At 41.4% G+C, this 23,055-nt stretch overlaps 1 protein-coding gene across 1 annotated transcript in view; it reads right to left on the reverse strand.

Annotated features, from left to right (window-relative positions):
• Positions 1–6,139: 6,139 nt before the first annotated feature.
• Positions 6,140–23,055, reverse strand: part of ELP3 (elongator acetyltransferase complex subunit 3) — a 102,642-nt gene continuing 85,726 nt past the window's right edge. The window contains exon 15 of the mRNA XM_025873776.2: positions 6,140–7,644. Coding sequence (XP_025729561.1) covers positions 7,568–7,644 — 77 coding nt within the window. The 3' untranslated portion in view covers positions 6,140–7,567. The remainder of the gene's footprint in view (positions 7,645–23,055) is intronic.

A 23,055-nucleotide genomic window follows, 5' to 3' on the forward strand; every position in this document is an offset into this window, starting at 1 on the left:
CTCAGTGGTGTCTTGCCTATTGTTAGCTGTTCTCCTTGTGAGGGGGAGTAAGTCAGGAGCAATCTACATCACCATCTTGTTGAGGTCATTCTCCCGTTTTCTCCTCCTATAAGGACACTAATATTATTAGATCAAGGCTCTACCCTTGTGACCTCACTTTGCCTTAATTTCCTCCTTAAAAGGCTTTACCTCCAAATATAGTTACATTGGGGCTTGAGGCTTCAATATATGAATTTGTGGGGGGGATACAAACATTCAGTCCATGACACTGGGGCTTACCGATCTTGCTGTGGAGTAGCCATCTGGGCTGTTTCCTAAGGAGCTCCAAATGACAGTCTCTTTTAGGTCCTTCCCCTGGGGCTGGTTAGAGTCTCCAGAAGAGCCTTTCAATTTCTGGCCTGTAGGGAAAAGTTTCAGCTGCCAGCCTTCTGAAAATTGAGTTGAGGAAAGATGACTGGGACTTTTAGTACTATTTGGTGTGCCTGGGTTCCCTTAATCATCCTGTTTTCAGTTCTATTACCCCAACCTTCAACTTTGTCTAGGGTTCTCTCATTCAAGGATCCTCTGTTTGACCCTCTTCAGAAAATAAACTTCCAGGCTATTGCTGAGGTGGGAAGAGAGCATCCACTGAATGGAGGGAGCTGGTAGAGGGACCCAGGGACCTACCTGCTATCAGAGGACTTCCATCATTAGTCCTCCTCATTTTGGCTTCTTCCCTTCCTCTCTGGTGTTTGCTGCTGTCAGTTCTGCGGTATGAGCTGTATTGGCTGTGAACTTTCTCCATTGCTCAGTTTCAACTGCTAAGCGAGTTACTACTATCTAACTGCTCTATAGCTTCCAAAATCTTATCACTTTTGTCTCTTCTGTTCTTCCTGTGGTATGGATTTAAAAAAAATCCCCTTCAGTCTGTGTTGTGAGCTTTGGGTGGGAGCAAAACTAGATCCGTGTGCTTGATCCTCCATTTTAACCCAGAAGCTTCCATTCTTTTCTGTAGCAGTAACTTCCAGAGTTAGTTTCAGTTCTCCAATTAAATAGATTTATTACTTACTGCTGGTTCTTTCTTTCCATATTGCCCCTAGTCCCAAGTTCTTTATTTGGATGTATCTCTTGGCTACATTTCTTTGTCAAATTGTTTTTTAAGGAAGAGTTTACTGGCAGTTGATGCCAAGAGGTAGCTTGAGGTAGGTGGGGTGAGGGCGGATGGAGTGTGCTAAGTAAGTGTAGCTTAAAAAAAAAAATCCTTTTCAGGGCGCCTGGGTGGCTCAGTCGGTTAAGTGTCTGCTTTTGGCTCAGGTCATGATCGCAGGGCCCTGGGATCGAGTCCCACATGGCTCCCTGCTGAGCAGGGAGCCTGCTTCTCCTTCTGCCCCTCCCTGCACTTGTGCACACACTCTCTCTCAAAAATAAATAAATCTTAAAACAATTTTTTTAAAAGATTTTATTTATCTATTTGACAGAGAGAGATACAGCGAGAGAGGGAACACAAGTAGGGGGAGTGGGAGAGGGAGAAGCAGGCTTCCTGCCGAGTAGGGAGCCCAATGCAGGGCTCGATCTTAGGACCCTGGGATCAGGACCTGAGCTGAAGGCAGGTGCTTAATGACTGAGCCACCCAGGTGCCCCTTAAAATCATTTTCTAACCCAATTGCCAGTCTGAAGCCCTTTGTTTTATTTTTTAAAAAGATTTATTTATTTTAGAGAAAGAGCATGAGCACTAGTGGGAGGGGCAAAGAGAGAGAGAGAATCTCAAGCAGACTCCCTGTCAAGCATGGAGCCTGACGCAGGGCTCAATCTCACAGCCCTGAGATCATGACCTGAGTTGAAATCGGAGTTGGACACTTAACCGACTGAGCCAGCCAGGCGCCCCTGAAACCCTTTCTTTTAGAACTTCTAGAGCTACCACTGCTCATAGATTTTAGAGTCCTTAGATCTCTGCCAGTTTGTGAATGCCAATCTGTTGCCTTGACGTTCAGCTCTTCACTTCCTAGTTTTGTGGCCTTGGTTAACCTCCTTCACTGTTTGGGACCTTGGTTTGTAGTTTGTAAAATGGAGGCCATCAGTCCTCAGAAGGTTGCTGGGAGGGGCAATACCAGGAGTATCAGTTCAATAGGTACTACTTCCCTTTCTCTGCCCTCCCCCCACTTTCCCAGCCTTCCTTTCCTTTTCCTTAGATGGACAGAAAGGATCCTTTGCCCAGTGCCCAAATACATAGAGGTCTGAGACCCTGGTTCTTGGAAAGCTTGACAACAGGTGGAAACAAGCCTTGAACCCAGGCAGCTAAAAGCCAGGCTGGCTTTTCCTAGAGAGTCAGGGGCTGAGCCCTTTTCCACCTGCTCTGGTTGGGACAGCAGGAACCGTCACCTTCCTGCTCTCCTAGCTGCTAACCTCACAGATAAGATCAGCCCTGAGACAAGAGCATAACCTTCACTGCAGGGCTTTAGCTGGCAAAGGACTCTGACTCAAAGCAGTAACTTCCATCAGGGGAGGAAAGATAAGGTACAGTCACCTGTAATCTCCATGAGAGGATGGCCATGCTCCAGTGCCTTTCTGTGAACCCACAGCTTGACATTTCTCATCACGGGACTTGTTCACGATCGAGTGTGTTGCTGCTTTCTGAATGAAAAAGGGCGAGTGTGGACAGGTTCATTTCTTGCACCATTCCTGCAAAGTGGGTTGTGAATGAGGGACTGAAGGACCTGGGGGTAGACAGAGAAGAAGCCTGCTGTTGATGAATGAGTGCTTGTAGAGAAAAGGTGTAAAGAAGCAAATCTTAGTGTTGAATCCACTTATGTGTGCAGCCCCAATGCTTAATTCAGGATTCTAGCTATTGTGACAATGAGAATGTAAGAGAATATAAGATACGAAAGACCTGCTTAAACAAACTGTGGCGTCTGCTGACAACAGAGTATTAGTCATAGATATATTAATTACAGGTAGTCATTAAAAGGGATTAAATGGATCTATGTGTAGAGGGACGGAAAGATGCTTACATTTTGTCAAGTTACCAAAGCGACATGCCCAGTGTGAACATTTTATGTGGAACTGATCATAAGTGTGCGGGAGATGGATGAAGGATGCTTGTCACAGTGTTTACCATGGTTGTCTCTGATGGTGGGATCTCAGGGGACTTTGGGCTTTTCTGTTTCCATTAGTTACAATGAGCATATATAATTTTTAGAACCATAAGCTATATTCATTTAAATTAAAAAAAGAAAAGCAGACTCTTTGCTTTGCATTCTTTCTTGATGACCTCATTCACTTCTACTATGTGCAGTTTTAACAATTGGGACGATGACAGGATTTTCCTCACAGGTTGTTTGTTGTGAGGATGAAATAATATGAAAGCACAGACTCATTGCTCAATAGCTGCTGGCTGAACAGTTTTAAACAGAAGCGGACTGAACATTTCCCCCCCTTACAACAGGAACCATGCGGCAGAAGGGGGTGAGAAAGGCTGAGTCACTGCCTTGCGTTTGGATCCTAAATCCCTTGAGCAGCAGACCTGGGCTGCCATGCTGGGCCACTTGGGCACTTTTATATTCCGGTGCATGCGACCCAGACGCTTCGGGACTGGTACCAACTGGAGCTGGGCAGTGTGGCGGCCTGGCCTGTGACTCGAGGCTCAGAGCTGAAGACACCAGCTGGTGTCCTCCTTTGTCACGGGGGCGGGGGGAGGGGGAGTCTGGCACTCACTGTTGGGCGAGGACTGCCTAGTCAAGCATGGGAAGGGCCTGAGGCGGAGCCCAGTGCCTTGGGACTCAGCAGATGCTAGTTCCTTCCCTTGAAGGAGGAGTTTTCCAGGTGGGCGAGAAGGATATTCTAGGCTTGGGAAAAGACAGAAGTACAATAATGCTGCACATTCGGACCTAAAAAAGCAGCCAGTTTGTTATTCCTAACAGGCATGAATTTGGTTGTTGATGTTAAAATCAGTTTCTTTGAAGCGTCTGTAAACTTGTTAAAATCAGTTTCTTTGAAGAGTCTGTAAACTTAGTTTTTGAAACTGCCTGCCCAGAATGAAACAGAAATGTATTGCTGGCATACGCAATTCTAATCTAGAGAAATGTGGCACTACCCTGCTCCCCACACTGAAAGCTGCTGAACTCCCTCGGAGGGACTCCCTAAGTGGACACAGCCACCAGCACACACAGGGGACACTGGCAGTCCATGTTGATATAGGACAATGTTCTGGGAAGCCCCCAAAATTACAGTGATTTTTATTTTAGTTTAAGAAATATTTTATTTATTTGAGAGGGAGAGCATGAGAGAGAGAGCATTAGCAGGGGAGAGGGGTAGAGGAAGGAGAAGCAGACTTCCTGCTGAGCAGGGAGCCCGATGCGTGGCTCAATCCCAGGACCCCGTATCGATCCCAGGACCCTGGGATCAAAACCTGAGCCAAAGGCAGACGCTTAACCGACTGAGCCACCCAGTGCCCCTACAGTGATATTTTAAAATGCTTGTTGTCGTCCCAGGTCTCAGCTAGTCTCTTGTCCCTCAAAGCATGGATCTGACAATTTGCAACCCTAGACTTAGATGGATGAGATAGAAGGACCAGAGCCCAAGAGGTATTATTTTTCTGACTGGCTTCTAGCAAAATTTAGGGTTTCTAGCAAAAAGCCACATTCTATTGCTAACAGATAAGAAACTCCCTTTTTAGAATGGGCCAAATACTGCACTTTGTTAGATGTAATAACAGCTAGTTCAGTGTTTTATGTTGAACAGACCCTGTACTAAGAGGCTTACCTACATGAGCTCATTTAATCTGCACGACTACAGCAGGAGGGAGTTACTATCATCACTGGGAACTTGCTGAAAAGCAGAGTAAGTTTATGTGCCCAAGGTCACACTTCTGTCAAGAAGCCACTTCACTAGAGAACTGTTTATATATAAGAGAATGTCAGTTTATGCATTGTCTCTCCAGTGTGACCACATCTGATCCTCGCACTTGCCTTGGAGCTGGTTATTTATCTCACATTAAAAGGGGAATCATAGGGGCACCTGTGGTTCAGTCGGTTAAGTGACTGACTTGATTTTGGTTCAGGTTGTGATCTCAGAGTCGTGAGATCGAGCCCCACATCGGGCTCTGTGCTTGGCACAGAGTCTGCTTAAAACTTGTTCTCCCTCTCACTACCCCCCCCGCCACCGCCCCACCCCGGCACTCTCTCTTTCTCTAAAATAAATCTTTAAATATGGCTCAAAAGGTGAAGGGGCACCCCAGAGCTTCAGGGTTTTCAGAATCTAGGTCTTGAGCTCTTTCTTAAACTCAGGGGTCTGTGAGTTCTTTATGAACAAATTGTCTTTTTGGTTAGACGATAATCTCTAAAACACATACACACACACCTTTGGAAATAGAAATTTATAATTTGAAAGATATTTTCTTTAGTTCTTAAGTTGTACTTTTCACAAACTCTTCAGGTGATTTAACAAGGTGAACTAAAAGCAGGGCTATTTGACTAGGTTTAAGGTGGTTGCTAAGGTTTGTTCAACAGAGATCAGAAACACAAGCTTTAAAGCTCCCGTGCTGAGACTGGCAGGGTCCCGACCAACTGACCCTTCTCAGGAAGTGGCCCGTGGGACTGAGGGGCACATGTCTTCGAGAGGGCCAGGCTGGCCAGATCGTGGAGGCGCAAAGCACCCCACACGCCAGAAAAAGCCCTGGGCAGTCGGAAGAGCAGCTGAAGCTTCTCGTGGCAGAAAGGCTGCTGGTGTTCTGCCTGTGCTCTGTCTCTCCCATGTAGCTTTAAAGGTTCTGCACCTTTTACCCAAGCTTAGAAGACCCACTCCAAAGAAGGCTGAGGACAAGCTAGAAAGAAAGAGGTATTTTCCTGAGCCCTGAGAGGAAAATCCAGATGGAACACTGGCTGATGGCCACTGGAAACGGGCACGTTCCCTGGTGATTTTGTTTTAAAATCTTGCTCTAAATCATCATATTAAAATAAGCCTTTTTACAATTTGACAAGGGACCCCTCTGTACTTTACACATGTGGATCCCTTTAGGGCAGCGGGATATTAAGGATGAGCACCTGGAGGCCCAGAAACGCTTGTGTAAGCCGTGGTCACACTGCAGGCAGAGGTGAGGCTGGGCCAGCACGCTCTCCATTCCGTCACCCCCAGTTACATGTGCTAACAGCTAGTGTGCACGCACTGTTAGTTTAATAGTTTTATTTTTAAAGGAAAAACAAGCACAACTGAGAAGTAGCTAAATTACAGGTGTGGCAAGCCTTTGTAGCCCCATGGCGTGCCCCTGAGAATGCCAGTGCCGTGTGGCAGCCGAATGAGATGGCACGTGGCACCCAGGAGGAAGTAAACAGCATCACGGATTCATAGCAATGTCACTACATGTGTAACAGGCAGAAGAAAAACACTTTACACGATTCTTCTCTGTAGGCTGAAGATTTTACTCCTTGAACCTTTCAGGGGAATCAATTCCATTTACTAAACCTTTGTAAAATGCCCCAGAAGCCAGGGGGCATGGAGTTAAGCCATGGTCTTAAGAATTGGCCCTCTCCAAGTGGAGTCTCCTTCGCAGACTACCTGGAAGTTACAAAGAGGCACTTCTAGAATATGAAACTTTGAAAAAGCCCATCTTTTTCCTATTTTTTCGATTTGGGCTCATTTCCCATTTTTTTTGTTTTCAGAGGAGTTGAGCTCTTACCTTTCTTCATTTAAAGCAAACCAAAGCCCATCTTAAAGAATTACAAGGCAGGAAACGGCTTCTGTGGAAGTGCATCTGGACTCAGGGCTACGCACGCCCGGACGGGGGCATGTCAGACTCTGCCTGCTCAGGACAGACAAGAGGGGAAGCCAAACACTTCTCTGGGTAGAAGTGCTGCCCTCCCTGCTTTGTAGGGGTCAAGAGTGTAGGGACTACAGACAAGAAAAAATGTGAAATAAAGGGTGCTTGTAACAGCCCATTGTAGATGGCAGACTCCCAAGTGAGAAAGGCTGGTTTTAAGCTTGAAACACCAACCGACGACTTCGGTTCCTCTCCCCATCACACTGTTATTTCAAACATCACAGGAATCAGAGTGATTTCCATTAAAAACAAAAACAAACAAAAAAAAGACGCTCATTTTTCTTGTGCCAGAGTGTATATCAAAGGCCAGAGATCAAAATCTAACAGTTTTCCTATGTTCCAACCTTTTTGTCCCTATGGTATATAAATAACCTACTCCTAAGTTTATTCCTCACATGACAATAGCTAGTTTTATTTCATGAATAATGTGTCCAAATGAGTTAATTTGCTTTCGTCACTGTGCGTGAGTCAAAGTAGGTCAATTGCAGGCTTCATGCAGACGTATAGAAACTGGACACGTGACTTGAGAACACGCAGGAGAGGGCGAGCGGGAGCTCTGAACATCAGAAGCTCGGTGGGCTTGGTCAGCAGACGTCTGGCCTGGCCCTGAAAGTAGTTTCCAGTCTCCGCAGCTGTAGGATGAGGGTGAAGCTCCTTGCCAGGGAGCCAGGGTGGGTCCATTTGTTTAGCTCAGCCTCTCTCCCGAGTATTCAAAATATCTTGAATTTTTATTTTCTGCCAGGGAGGATACTGCATCAAGGTGGGCTGGTGTGGCCATCACTTTAGTGTCTTTACCATGTATGGCCCTTGTAATCTGTAGCCAATCTTTCTGTAATAATTTCTGGTGCCGACGCCTGTGAAGCAGCAGAAAACCGAAGTTAAGAAAAGTCTCTACGAAGCCTAACTTTAGTAAAACCCTCAAAAGCCAGCGAACACTCCCCTCACAGCTCCCCTTTCCCACTCTTACTCAGAGACCAAATTCCAGTCCAGACGGAATCTCATCTTAATGAGTCTGGAACATTTTTATTATTTTGAATTCAAGCCACATTAAAATACAGAAACTGTATTTTAGAGCCTCTCGTATGTATTTCAATCCTGCTGACACCACCCCGTGAACGGAGCCAAACAGTAGTCCGGTCTCTGGGGAGCTGAGAGAAGAGGCGTGGGGAGGTGGGGTCTCCACAGAGCGCCAAGACGAAAAGGGCACTGAAGGAAAAGCTGCGCTGTAGTGTCAGCGCCACACTCCCGCAGCGTCAGCGGCCATTTCAGCAAAACAGCGGGCACATTAAATCAATGCTACTTAATTTGCATTTTATTGAAGTTTTGTCTGTCTTAACTGGCATATTCACTTCCATGTATGAGCAGTATAAGTACCAGGAGTCTATACTAGTTTTAAGTTTGCACACATTTAAATAACTTGGCTGATTTAAGTCAATAGTGAAAGATCCATGAACTTACTCTCTTTGGAGAAACACTATCCTAAATGATGCCTCTAAAGCAGTAACAGTATTACACACAAGAAGCTGAGGTCCTAAGACGATAGAGCATGGCTTCTCCGGTAGTATCCACAGGAGTGGTTAGGGGGATGGGTTTGGATCAGTTTGCTATGCATCTGAGACTTGGACCCGTCACTGCATAGGTCTGTGGCCTGGGCCACTTACTTACCTTCCCTGATTATTTGATCGTCTGTAATAACGTACTTATGTTTTAAGGATGTCGAGTATTAAATGAGACAGTCTATGAAATGTGATTAGTTCAGTCTGAAAAAGGCTGATTCCTCAGAAACACTGGCTGCTGTCGTTATTCTTTTAAAGCTTTTTATGACTTGGTACCTACCTGCTTATATTTCTAGCTTCATCTCTTGCTACAACTCTCTCCCTAAACACTCTGCTTCAGCCTTGGTGAATTTAAAATATTTCCAAGTTCTCTGCATATGTCTGGCTCTTTCTTTAGCTTCCGGGTCCTTGCTCATGCTGTTCCCTCTAGCAAATTAAGTGAACCCGAGGAGGGAGTTAGTGGAAACTTCCATTTATAGGTCAGAAGCACAGGTAAGAAGCTGGACTTGCAATGGGCATCTGAAGTGCAGACATTCTTGTGGGCCTGAGCCCTTAACCTGTGGGATCTGATGTTATCTCCAGGGAGACCGTGGGAATGGAGTTAAATTACAGGACACCCAGCTGCTATTGCAGAATTGCCTGATGTGTGGAAAACCGCTGCATCTGGTGTCAGTAGCATAAGTAGTCACAGAGCGCTGTGTGCAGTGTGAATGAAAACTGCAGCGTGTTTCTTTACAGTGCTTTGCCCCCACAGCTCTCCCCACGGCGGACTGTGTCACTGCTCTGCCTCTCTGTGAGGTGCAAGTTCTATTTATCTTGTTCCTCACTTTGTATTGTGAGGCTAGTACTGCAGACTGTGCCTGGAATCAAATAATTGTTCGCTCTTTCAAGTCTAGCCTAGTTCTTTAGCCCAAACCTTTGCTATTTAGGAATAGGCCTTCCTACCAAGTTTTGTTTTCCATCCCCTTCGAAATTTTTCAAGTGTTTAGAAAATGGAACTGAGGCTGGCACGATGGAGGTCACAAAACTGTCCCGTGAGAACAGGTCATTGGAGACTTTCCCTTTGAAGTCGAGGATTACTGATACTCCATCTCACACAACTGCACCTTGTCTCTGCATTTCTAATCATTACTTTTGTTCAACACTGTGGCTTGGGGTAGAGCAAGGGGAAAACAAAAACACAGTACAGGTCACGTGGCAGCTCAGACCCCTGAATACAGCAAGACGGCTGAAAACCCCCAGAGGGGCACAACCTCTCCTAAAGTTCTCTGTCCATAAGCATATCCTATAACCCAGCAATTATACTCTTGAGTGAAAAGAGAAATGAATGCTTACATCCAACAAAAGACATTATTTATAATATCCAAACAGGAAATATCCCAAATATCAAGTGAATGGATAAATTGTATTTTCACACAATAAAATACTACACAGCAATGAAAAAAGGAACTTTAGCTTATTTATTTGTAAGAACATCGATGAACCTCACAGACCTAACGTGTATGAAAGAAACCAGATATAAAAGGTTAACACAAGTTCACCTGTTAACACAAAGTTCAGGCTAGAGGTAAAACTAATTTTATGGTCCTAGAAGTCAGAGTACTGGTTACATCTGTAAGACGATATGGACTGAAAGAGGGAAGGAGAGAAAGTCTTCTGGAGTGCTGAAAATGTTCTATCTTAATCTAGTAGTTACATGGGAATGTAATTTACATGCAAAAATTAATCAAGTGGTGTGTTTAACATGTACTTTCTGCATGTAATATCTCAATTAAAAAAAAATCCAGAGGGACAATTCATTTAACAGATGTTTTACTGTATTTTGACAGATCAATGAGTCCAGAGAATTCAGTGAAATAAGGCAGAAGGAATAGGATGAGTGGCCCACTCCACCCTGAACCCCCAACTTGGACAAACCACCAGGAGACCCTTGCACGTACTTCCCCTACCCACAGGGAAGCTAGAAATCCAGCCCCTCTCTCCACGCTAGCTGCATCCCTTACTTATCGTCCTGTTGTTTTGGTAATCATGCTGTGCTTCATTTTACTTGCATGTCTAGCTCCCCTCCTAGAATGTAAGCTCTTTAAAGTCAATGACTTCCATCATTAGGGCTTAATAAGTGTCTGGCATATAATGAATATGCGATAAATGCTTGCAGATACATTGTACCGTATTCAGTTATTATGTTGTGTACATAGGACGAAATGTGCTCCTGGGGATGTCTTTAAAAAAAGAAAAAAAAATTGCCTCTGTGTTGTTAGGTGCCAGGCAGTGGGAATGACTCAATGTAAAAGGTATTAAGGGAAGGACTTTTCTACCTTGTTAACTTAAAGATTTAGAGGCAGCTTTTCAATTTATTATCTCTAATAAAACTGCCCCCAATTTTTTTAGAAATATTTCTGGTTTTATATTTTCTAATTTCACAAAGCAGATGCCATTTTCCACGGACTTAACCCATTATGGAGAATTTCAGGTATATAAAAGTAGAGATGACAGTGTATCGAACCTCCACATACCCATTACCCAGCTTCAACAGTTATCAGTTCATCCACCAAACTGCTAATGCTTCTAGCTTTCTACTCAGGGGAAGTCACAAAATACATCTGTTTCCTTCTGGTTCTGCTCAGCTTGGTCACTGGAGACATGTTTTAATTGCCTTCTTTCAAATAAGGATGATGGTATCTTCTTTACCATCAATTACCAGACCGAAGACATACCACTGGTCAGAGTGCTCTACTTCCTGAGACATGCTACATCCTCTATCTGTCCACCACAACCAGCTGCAGAGGTGAGACGGAAGCAGCTCCTGAGACAGGACTAGTCAGGCCTCGGATAACTGCAGAAGTTCAGTCACTGTCAGTGTGTCCCGATTTCCTAAGCATGCTGCTGAAAAGAACAGCTTTACAGGGGCACAACGAAGCATTCCTCAGCCATGATTCTCACTGAGCATCCAGCATCCGGGCTCCCTGGGCTCTCTCCTTCTGCCTTTATACAGGGTACGGGCCCTAGAAACCATTACCAGCTTGAGAAGAGGCATTCAGGCGTTGTTTGCTTTTTTGAAAGAAAGGTGTATTTTCAAGCTCCTATCCTGTTTTCAGTAACATGCTGTAGCACTGAGATGGAAGATCTACTTTTGGACCCTCTGGGAAGATTTAAGAATTTGGGGGAAAGAACTCTGACCTCCAGTGGGTCTTAACCAACTAAGGCAAAAATACTCCCCATTTGTATTTCTTTGTGCCTCCCTTTTCTTGAAAGATCCGCCGGCTGCCACTCCCACCCCCTGCCGTTTCTACGATCTGCAGAACAGACTGGTAAAAGCATTAGTACTCTTAGCCAGCTTGGAGGAGAACACACCATCACCCAGGCTGGGTGCAGGCCACACCCTGCTCCCATCCCCCCCGCCGTGCTGAGGAGGGCTCCAAACAGTCCCTTCACGGTAACTTTCCTCTTGTTATTCGGCCAAAAACAGGCAATTACGTGTCACAACTGACGTCAGCCAGCCTCCCGGACTGACGTCGGCAGGCTGTGTCACAGGCCTCAGCATTAACACTGCTCCTGCCCTTGAGGAGAGATGCAGTGGGCTGCATGTGTAACTGACTTCTCAACTCAATCGCCTGGGTGTCTGCGAAGCCCTGGGCTGGGGAGCGAGCAGGACTTGCGCCGACATGCGGCAAGCAGCCCTCAGGGCGCCGCTATGGCCAGTGCTTAGTAGAGCTGTCAGGACAGCGGGGGTGGGCCACATGCCTGCTTCCTTTCATCCTCCAAGTTCTGTAACCCACAGGCAGGAGTTACCTATATTGTGGGGGTCGTTTTCCTACTCTCAGAAGCAGGATAAATTTTCTATCTTCAGCACTTTGCAGGTTGTGATGATGATGAAATGAGGTAAGGTGACAGAAGAGGATCCTGAAATGTGCTAGAGTGACACTCTGTGATGTGGCTTCAGTGACCAGCCTCTCTAGTTACCTTCCTGGCCTCCACCTGTGCCCCAGGACAGAGATAAAGACAGGGGACGCTGTTCACTCCGATGGGGTGACAGGAAGAGGGAGCTGGCCAGCACTAGGTGGGAAAGCCTCCGCCCCCTTTCCCAACTGGGATCTCTGCCTTATTGCTCCAAGGCTGGCTGCCAAGAGCTGCCCACCACCTGGGAACCTGCCACCTAGGGGAGACCAGGGGCTATAGTAGTTCCCTGATCCTTTTTCCGTACCAAATGCCTTCAAGCCTCCAGCCCCCCACAGTTGGTGAAAATGCCTCTGCTTTCTGACCCCCTCTCCTCTCTTTGATGAAAGACGCACACCATTTAGCTTAAGTTTTGCATACTCTAAACACTGAGGACAGAAAGGAAATCACGTAGAGTGTAGTACACATGCCAACTGCCTCAGCCAGTGGCCACAGGAGCAGGCTAATTATGGCTTGTTTAATGCTCTTTAGTAAAAGTGGGGGAATAAAAATCACAAAACCTTAAGATAAATGAAAAAGGAAAATGGAACAAATCTGTTTACTTAAATTCCACTCTGATTCTATTCTAGAAAACAAAGGGGGAAGAAGTAAGCAAAAGGAGTAAACTAGTCAATGTGGTGCCTGAATTGGGCACAAAACAACTCTTTACTTCTCCATATTACCACAGCCCTTTCCTTCTAAAAGGATAAACCCAACACCAAAGTAGAGGCTGAGAAAACTGAAAACACATTTTCCCTTCAAGAGAGAAAGTCAGTCAGGAGCAGGAGATGAGCCTACACCCCACCTAACTCCATTTCAAAACAAAGGAAGCAACAACTTTATAGTTGATTGAGTACAAAGTATAAAGCTAGATAGAGGAGGAAGAACTTTCTTGAGTACTTAGAAATACCAGGCATTGCATCTACATGCTTGACACATCAACTTAAGCACCTAACAAAGCGGCACCTGGATGGCTCAGGCAGTTAAGTGTCTGACTCTTGGCTTCAGTTCAGGTCATGATCTCGGGGTCCTGGGATTGAGCCCTGCATCAGGCTTTGTGCTCAGCAGGAGAATCTCCTTGAGATTCTCTCCCTCTCCCCTTATCCCTCCCCCGCTGGCAAGCATGCTCTTGCTCTAAAATAAATAAAATCTTAAAAAAAAAAAAAAAAGGCTAGAGATTGGAATTACTATCCTATGAGGAATGTGAGTTCCAGAAAGGGTCCTAACAAAAGGTCACAGAGTTAGGAAGCAGAACTGTAATTCAGACCCAGGTCCCTCGTCTCCACAGCTCCCAGTATTTCTGCTAAGCTACAGCACTGGCAGCACTGGTGTTGTGGGTAGTGCCACAGCCCCTTCCCCGACCCTGGCTTTAAACATCATGTCTGCTCTAGTAGCAGCATAGAATGGACAACTAACTGGCTTGTCTTCATCACCTTACCTCTCTTATCTGTGTCTAATTTGTCAGTATCTTTTTTGATAAATCACTAGATGAAATAAACATGGTGACCTTATTTTCATTTCATTAACAGGGTTCAGTAAGAAAAGTTACATAAAACGGTGAGATAACATAGGCAATAACAAACTGTTAACAGATACGGCTTACAAATGTGAGACCTACTGTTACTTTTCAGTAACAACTTGATAAATTGTGGTCACCTTTTCTAAAATGAAGAAAAACACCATATAAAATTTGGAGGGAAAAAGCAACAAAGATGGAACAATGATAGAAACCAGATCCCAGAGGAAGGGCAGTCAAGTCAGGAGGAGTATTATGCTTACAGAAAAGGTGACTTCAGGCTGGACTGTGACACACTAAATGATTAAGATCAACTTGAAAAAAAAAAAAAACAAAACCCCAACACCAAAGGTCTATTACCAGTTATTATCAGGCAGAGAATAAGGAGAAAAGGTGAGCTTTAAGAAGGGAGTAGACTTTTCTGCCTCGGTGGTGTCTGCCAATCCAGGAAGGGCAGCTGAGATCCACAGAGACCAGCTGGAGACAAGCAGGACTGGGCAGAAGTCACATGGCCACCAGAAGCACAGAACTAGCTATAATACTGCTCATCTCACTCCTCTCCATGAAGGGCTATGCTCTGCACTGTGGGAGTTAACTGAAAGCCAGAGTTGCTACTAAGACTCAAGGAGCTGAAGGAACAGATGGGGGTCTGAATCCAGAGCCTAGTAAAGGCACAGTCTCCAGCCTAACAATCCCTTTCTGGACTGTCTCTGAAAGGCTCAACTTTGAAGTGGAGAGAGGGACTGCTGGGGAGGGGTCATTCAAAGGACCTCGATAAACCTCAAGCCTTTTTCTTGGACAACTAGTGCTCTTAGATGCCCTGGCAAAAGGAAACAGAGATCCTCCTTGGAAGAAGCTAACATCATCTACGTCTTGAAGTATTCTTGAAAGCAAATTCTCTCATAAAATGCTCAGCAAATAAAAAATGATGAGGTATACTTTGAAACAAGACAACAGGGTAATGAGAGATTGCATGCAGGTACTCCAGATTTGAGGTCATCTGATGCAGATTGTAGAACTATGCTTACTATTTTCATTGAGATAGAAGCTGAATTTAAGACTTTAAAAGCAACAAAAAGCTATAAAACATGATAGAACAGTTGAAAAAGATAACAGAAATCAGAGAATTGAAAAATAAAATGAGGACTAAGGCATCAATGAATGAGTTTAGCAGTAGCTTAGACTGAATTAGAAGAAACTATCAACAATGACACATGGAGAAACAAAGCAAAGGGGTAGGGAAAGAGGGTATGAGACACGATGGATACAATGAGTAGGTCTAACATGTTTAATTGCAGTCCCAGGAAGGGGGGAGAGAATGGGAGAGAGTCAATATGAGATCAAAGCTGAAACTAACTCAATTAAAAAAAAAAATCAACTTCCCATTGAAAGAAGCCCAAGCAGAGAAAACCCATACTCAGAAACACCATAGTAAAACTAGAGAAAACACACTCTAAAACCAGACAATATTAAAAAATAAAAACATAAAAGCAGCCAGAGAAACATCCTCAAGACAGACCTGAGAGTTCTTAACTACATCATTAAAAGCCAAAGACAGTGGAAAGACAGCTTCAAGGTGCTAAAAGCAAATAAATGCAAACCCAGAATTCTTTACTTAGTGAAAACAGAATTCAAGAATGGAACATGCCATATAGTCAAAACCTGAATAATTTGCTACCAGCAGATTACTAAAGTAAATTCTTTAGGCATAAAGAAAATAATACTTGCAAATTACCTGATTACCCATCAATAATAAAACAGATAAACTGTGATATATCTGCATCATGGGATCCTATATATCAATGAAAATAAAAAGCAAAGAAAGTAATAAATATAACAGTAAATCCAAATGAATATCGAGTGTATATACAAAAATATAATAATGTCTTGTGGATTTTTGAAATAGTATCATACATGGAGAAACTTCAGAAAATATCTAAATGACCAACAAACATGAAAAGGGAGTCAACAACATCACTCATGAGGAAATAAAAATTAAAACTACAGAAAATACAATCACATACATACTGAACAACTAAAACTCATATACTCCTAGTGGGAGTGAAAATTGGTAGCTGTATACAGCTTTGTACAGCTGTATACTGTACAAAGTACTTTGTAGATTCTTATAAACACATGTAACTCCCTGTAATCCAACAAGCCACTCCTAGGTGCACTGTCCACAAAAATGTGTGCACATGGGCCCCAAGATACATATATAAGAATATTCATGAGCCCAAACTGGAAGCTATACAAATATCCAGCAAGAATCAAACTGTGAGATATTTGCATAATGGGATCAATGAAAATGCGTGAAAATGAACACAGCCACACACAATGTGACTCAATCTCACAATGTTGCACACAAGCAGCCAGAACAACATAAATTCACTAAAATGATTCCATTTATCTAAAACTAACAACAACAAACCTAAACTATAGTTAAGGGATTCAGAATTAGGTAGTGGAGTATAACAAGAATACATGGGAGAAAATACCAAAAAAGCTGGGCTGCTGGTGTAAGGAAGAGGCAAGGAGGTGGGAGGAGAGAATGGTGGGAGGGGTAAAGAGGGGTACTTCTTGGATGCCGCATATGTTCCTGACCTAAGTAAGGATGACATAGGCATCGGTTAAACAATTCACTTTCCTATTTGTTACAGTTTACTGTCAACTTTTAAAAATGACAGAGAAGTTAAGATTTAGTAATTTTAACTATATGAATGCTTGTTTAAATATGGAAATAAATTCTTCATGCATGTGGAATATCAAAAAAACTTGGGTTTAGTGATTCTAACTGGACAAAGGAAGAATGTGAAATTACTAATGTGATTTAATACAGGAAGAAAAAGGAAGTTTAATATCAAGTAATTATTAAGTATGTACTAGGAACTGGAAATTAAAAGAGTTTTTCTCTTTTAATTCTCTCCTAGAATTCTTTAAGGAAAGAAAAACTCTGACCTAATAATTTAGATGCTTTCACGTCTGAAGCAGGAAAATGAATTTGAAACCTGGAGGAGCATTCCAGTTCTTTGACACTACCTCTGTTAAGACACAAAGCTGTCCCCTTAATTGCTAGTCATGTGTTGGACTGAATTAAAATTCAGCCCACATCACATTCCTAAAGCCAAACTTGAAAAAAGAAAATATGCTAAATCTATCCTTTGAAACTTAAATCTGATTTTTCCGAGTAGGTGCAAAAGACTGAGATGATGATTCATGATCATTTTTTAAAAAAATCAGTGAAATAAAAATAAACTGTTTTAATTACTTTTGGGTTCCATTAACTATTTATCGAGTGCTTGATACGTGCCTAGCAGCATTAATACAAGGCAAATGTATTCATTAGTTTCATTCATTTGCTATTGAAATGAGACTTTGTATATCTCATTGATCTCTTAGTTGGATGGCAATATTTCACTCTTCAACAATGCACATATGTAAGAGTTGGGGAAAGGTTTTTATTCTGAACGTATGAAAATGAACCAATTAACTCAATGACCTTAAATCTTTGAGAGAGGTTTTTTTTCTTGTTCTAAAAAAAATCTTACAAAGTTACCCACATATAATCTTAGCTCCTCAAAGCAGTTGATTATTGCAAGTCATTAATACAGCACATTAGTACCTTATTCTATCCATCACCTCGGAAGATACAGAGAATATCTGAGTAGAGCTATAAGATCCAACCTGCTACCCAGCAGCCTAAAAGTTCCTCTACCCATTCTGAAATGGCTATACTAAGATAATAACACACACAAATTGAACAAAGAATAAAAGGTAACTTATAAAGCAGTTATAGAGAATCTAAATGAAGGCTGTGTTAACTTACAGTAGGGTGATGGTGCTGGGTTATCCTATAGCTCTTAGAAAGGTTTTTTTTCCTTCATAGGGTATCTGATATAGGAGATCCTGCAATCTTCTAATTCAAAAATAGAGTGGCTCTGTTCGTATAAGTGAAGAATATTTGTATGTCACAGACCATTCTCGCTACTTTGCTCATGTCCCAAAACATTAGTGTGTCTCTGCAGAAGTTAAAGACTGTGCCATCTGTAACCTGGTAGGAAGTGGGATCCCTTCTATTTATAGTCTTTTAAAAAGTAGACTTTTAAGCAAATGGTGGAGTAGGAAACTCCAGAGATCAGTCCCTTCACTGAAACAACCACTAAACTGGAAAAAATAGAATCAATTATTTTGGGACACTAGAACTTAATAAGACACTTACAGCATCTCGGGGTGCTTGATGAAGGGGCTGCTGAACTTTGACAGGAGAGCAGCCGATATAAAGCACCTACTATTCCCTATTTCTAGGTGGTTGGCTACAGCCATGGTAGGCAGTAAGCCCTTGTTCTTTAAAAATTTGGGGTTGTATATGTGGTTTGGTTTGGAGGCTCCTGTGGGGAGGAGTATCTTTGTTTTGGCCCCTCCTTGCTGTGCAGGCTTCCCTGGGATGTTTATTGTAAAATTTGAAGAGACAAACACCACCCTTCCCCTTTTTTAAGGGGACATTTAAGAAAATCCCTGTCAGGTCACAGGCTGATTGCAGAGAGAATAGAAACTTCAGTGGCCACATGCAACGAAGAATCAACTTTACAAAAACAGTTTGGAAAAGTCACTATACAAATGGATGACTGCAGCCCTTAAAAGCAATCACCGCAAAGGGGGAGAGTCTGACTTATAATATTCATATGTGCAGTTCTCGACAACAATAGAAAACCCAGGAAAAAAAGAATTTGACAGAAGCTATGCTTAAGGAAGCCTAGACACTGGCATTACCAGGCAAAATCAACTGTATTAAATATGCTCAGAAGCTAAAGGAAACCATGGACAAAGAACTAAAGGAGTACAAACAACAAAAGCAAAAATAAGGGGGACTGCACAAATTAAAAAGCTTCTGTACAGCAAAAGAAATAATTAACAAAATGAAAAGACGATCTATAGAATGGGAAAAAATATATGCAATTCACATATTGGATAAGGGGTTAATATCCACAATACTTAACTCATACAACCCAGTAACAAAAAACAATCTGATTACAAATGGGCAGAGGAACTAAAACTGACATTTTTCCAAAGAAAATATCCACATGGCCAACAAATACATGAAAAGGTGCTCAACATCACTATTCAACAGGAAATGCAAATCACAACCACAATGATATGACCTCACACCTGTTAGTATGGCCATCAGCAAGAAGACAAAAGAACAAGTGTTGGCAAGAATGTGGAGAAAAGGGAATCCTTGTGCAATGTTGGTGGGAATGTAAATTGGTGCAGCCGCTATGGAAAACAGTATGGAGGTTCCTCAGAAAATTAAAAATAGAATTACCAAAAAAAAAAAAAAGGAATTACCATATGATCCAATAATTCTTCTTCTGGGTATATACATCCAAAGGTTATGAAAACAAGATACTAAAGAGATATATGCACTCCATGTTCACTGCAGCATTTTCCACACTAGCCAAAATATGGAAACAACTTAAGTGTCTGTCAATGAGTGAATGGTTTAAAAAAATGTGGTATATGGGACACAGTACATGCAACAGAATATTATTCAGCCATGAGAAAGAAAGAAATCTTGCCATGTGCAACATGGATGGACCTTGAGGACATTACGCTAGGTGATATAAGTCAGACAAAGACAAATAGTATATGATATCACTTATATGTACAATCTAAAAAAAAGCCAAATTCATAAAAACAGTAGAACGGTAGTTGCCAGGGGCTGGGAGGGTGGGGGAATAGGAGAGATATTGTATAAGGGTACACACTTGCAACCTGTAGATAAGTAATTCTTAAGAGATCTAATGCACAGCACAGTGATTACAGACAGCAATATTATAAACATCAAACTTGCTAAGAGACTAGATCTTAATTCCTACCACAAAAAAGAAATGATAACTATGTGATGTGTTAGAAGTGTTAATAATACTATAATGTGAATCATATTACAATATATACATTTATCAAATCAACAGGTTGTATGCCTTAAATTTATACAGTGTTATATGTCAAATATATTTCAATTCAAAAAAGAACTCAAGGAAATCAGAACACTGTATGAACAAAGAAGGAACGTCAATAAAGAGAAACTGTAAAAAGAAACCAAACAAATACTGGAGTTGAAAAATACAATAGCAAAAAATTTTTAAATTTACTAGAGGGAGTTCAATTGCAGATTTGAGCAGACAGAAAATAGAATCAGTGAACTTAAAGATAATGTGACTGAATTTGTCCAGTCTAAGGAGCAGAAAGAAAAAAGAACGAGGAACCCAAGAGACCCGTGAGACACCATGAAGCATACCAACACACACATCATAGAAGTCTCAGAGGGAGATGAGACAGATAAAGGGTAGAAAAAAAATATTTAAGGAAATAATGGCCAAAAGACTTGAAACTATACTTCTAAGAAGCTCAACAAGTTCCAAGCAGGATAAACTCAAAAAGATCCACATCAAGGCACATTATAGCCAAATCATCAAAGGCCAAAGAATCTTGAAAGCAGTGAAGAGTGACTCATCATATACAAGGGGTCCTCAATAATATCAACAGCTAATCTTAGAAACCATGGAGGTAAGAAGGCATGGGCTGACACATTTAAAGTGCTGAGAGTAACAAACAAACAAACAAACCTGTCTAAGAATTTTATATACAGCAAAATAATCTCTCATGTATAAAGAAGAAATTAAGTTATTTCCAAATAAACCAAAGCTAGGAAAGTTTGTTACTACTAGACATACCCTACAAGAATCCTTCAGGCCAAAACAAAAGGACATTAGATAGTAACTCAAAGCGGAAGGAAGGACAGAAGGAAGGAAGGAAGGAAGGAGAATGAAGAATGAATGAATGAACACTGCTAAAGGTTAATTACATAGGTAAATACAAAAGCCAGTATTATTGTACTGGTTTGTAACTCCTTTCTTTTCCCTATATAATTTAAAAGACAAATTCATGAAACAATGATTATAAATTTGTTAAGAGACTTACAGGTATAAAGATGTAATTTATGACAGTAACAAGGCAAAACAGAGACAGATATGTATAGGAGCAAAGTGTTTGCACACTATTAAAACTAAATTCGCATTATTCAAACTAGGTTGCTGGAAGTTTTAAGATGTTAATTGTAATCCTTCAGGTAATCACTAAGAAAATAACTAGTAACCAAAAGAGAGCTGGGGTGGATATACTATCAAAGAAAAGGTATTTTAAGTCCAAAAAAGGAGATGAAGAAGGATGTGACATATTGATAAAAGGTTCAGTTCATCAAGGTTTAACAATTATAAACATATTTACACCTAACAACAGAGCTCCAAAATACATGAAGCAAAAATGGACAGAACTGAAGGGAGAAATAAATAGTTCTACATTCAGAACTGGAGACTTCCTCCTATACATATTTTCAATAATTTCCTGAAAAATAAGACAGAAGATCAGTAAGGAAATAGAGGACTTGAAAAACCCTTTCAACCAATTAGACCTACCAGACATATATAGAACACATCACTGAACAACAGCAGAATATACATTTTCCACATTGGACATGGAGCATTCTCCAACTTAGATCATATATCAGGTCATAAAACAAATCTTAATAAATTTAATAAGAATGAAATCTTACAAAGTATGAAAAAAGTATTAAAAAAAGACTGAAATCACTAAAATTAGAAATAAAAGAGGAGACATTACTGACTTTACAGAAATAAAAAGAATTATAAGAATACTATGAACAACAATATGGATGTGTGTGTACACCAACACACTGGATAACTTAGTTAAAATGGACAAATTCCTAGAAACACAAAGACTGACTCAAGAAGAAACAGAAGGTCTATATAGTCCTATAACAAGTAAGGGGATGGAATCAGTAATCAAAAACCTCCAAAGAAAAACCCAGGACTAGATGGCTTTACTGGTATTTCTATTAAATATTTATAGGATTAACACCAATCTTCAAACACTTCCAAAAAACCGAGTTAGGACTCAGCCTATGAGGCTAGCAATACCTTGATAATAAAGCCAGACAAAGACAGTAGAAAGAAAACTACAGACCTCTAACCTTTATGAATGTATATGGAAGAAAATACTTGCAAATCACAGATCTTATAAAGGTATCCAGAAAATATGAAGAATTCCTAAAACTCAACAGAAAGACACTCAATTAAATAATGAGCAAAGGACTTGCATAGATGTTTTTCTAAAGATACACAAATGACAAACAAGCACAAAAAAGATGTTCAATATCACTGGTCATTAAGGAAATCAAAGTTAAACCCCCAATAAAACATCACTCCACACCTACTAGGATGGTTATTTAAAAAAAAAAAAAAAAGGAAAATAACAAGTGTTGGCAAGGATGTGGAAAAATCAGAACTCTTAAGCATTGCTGATAGGAATGTAAAATGATGTAGCCATTGCAGAAAAGTTTGGTGATTCCTGAAAAAGTTAAAAAGAACTACTGTTTGATCCAGCAACTCTGAGTATTTACATAAAGGAACTGAAAGTAGGGACTTGAGAAGATCCAAACTAAACTTTGACCAATGTCATAGTACCATTATTCACATAGCCAAAAGATGGAAACAACCCAAACTGTATGTATACATATGAATACACACACACCATATACACATGGAATATTATTCAGTCTTAATAAATGAAGCAAAATCCTTTAATGTATATAGTATGGATGAACCTTGAAGACATTATGCTAAGTGAAATAAGCCAGAGACAAAAAGGTCACATACCGTCTGATTCTACTTTACAGAGACAGAAAGTAGATTAAAGGTTACTAGGGGTTGGGGAGATGGGAGAATTGGGAGTATTACTTAATGAGTACAGAGTTTCCGTTTGGGGTGATGAAAATGTTTCAGAAATAGGGGTGATGGTTGTACAACGTTGTGACTGTAACTAATACCACTGAACTGTATACTTAAAAATGGTTATAATGGTAAATTTTATGTCATATATAATTTACTACCTCCCCAAATTAAAAAAAAGACTTTAAGGTTTATTAACTATTTTCAGGTGTCTGTGGGGGGATAGATAGCTCTAAAGAGAAACCATGTACCCTCAGCCCAAAGATAGTCTTCTGTATTCCATAACCTAGAAGAAAGATATAAATGGCCAATATCATAGATCTAAAGGATCAGTTAGGATTTAGGTAGGCTTGTAAAGGGAAATACACAAATGTCCTCATGGAAGAGAGATGGCAGACAAAAGATCAGATGCAGGGGCTACTTGTGGGGGCCTGACAAAGTCTGCTTTGG

The sequence above is a fragment of the Callorhinus ursinus genome, unplaced genomic scaffold, assembly GCF_003265705.2.
Source record: "Callorhinus ursinus isolate GAN/ISIS: 27379988/994484 unplaced genomic scaffold, GSC_fseal_2.0 scaffold4, whole genome shotgun sequence".
In the NCBI taxonomy this organism is placed as follows: Eukaryota; Metazoa; Chordata; class Mammalia; order Carnivora; family Otariidae; genus Callorhinus; species Callorhinus ursinus.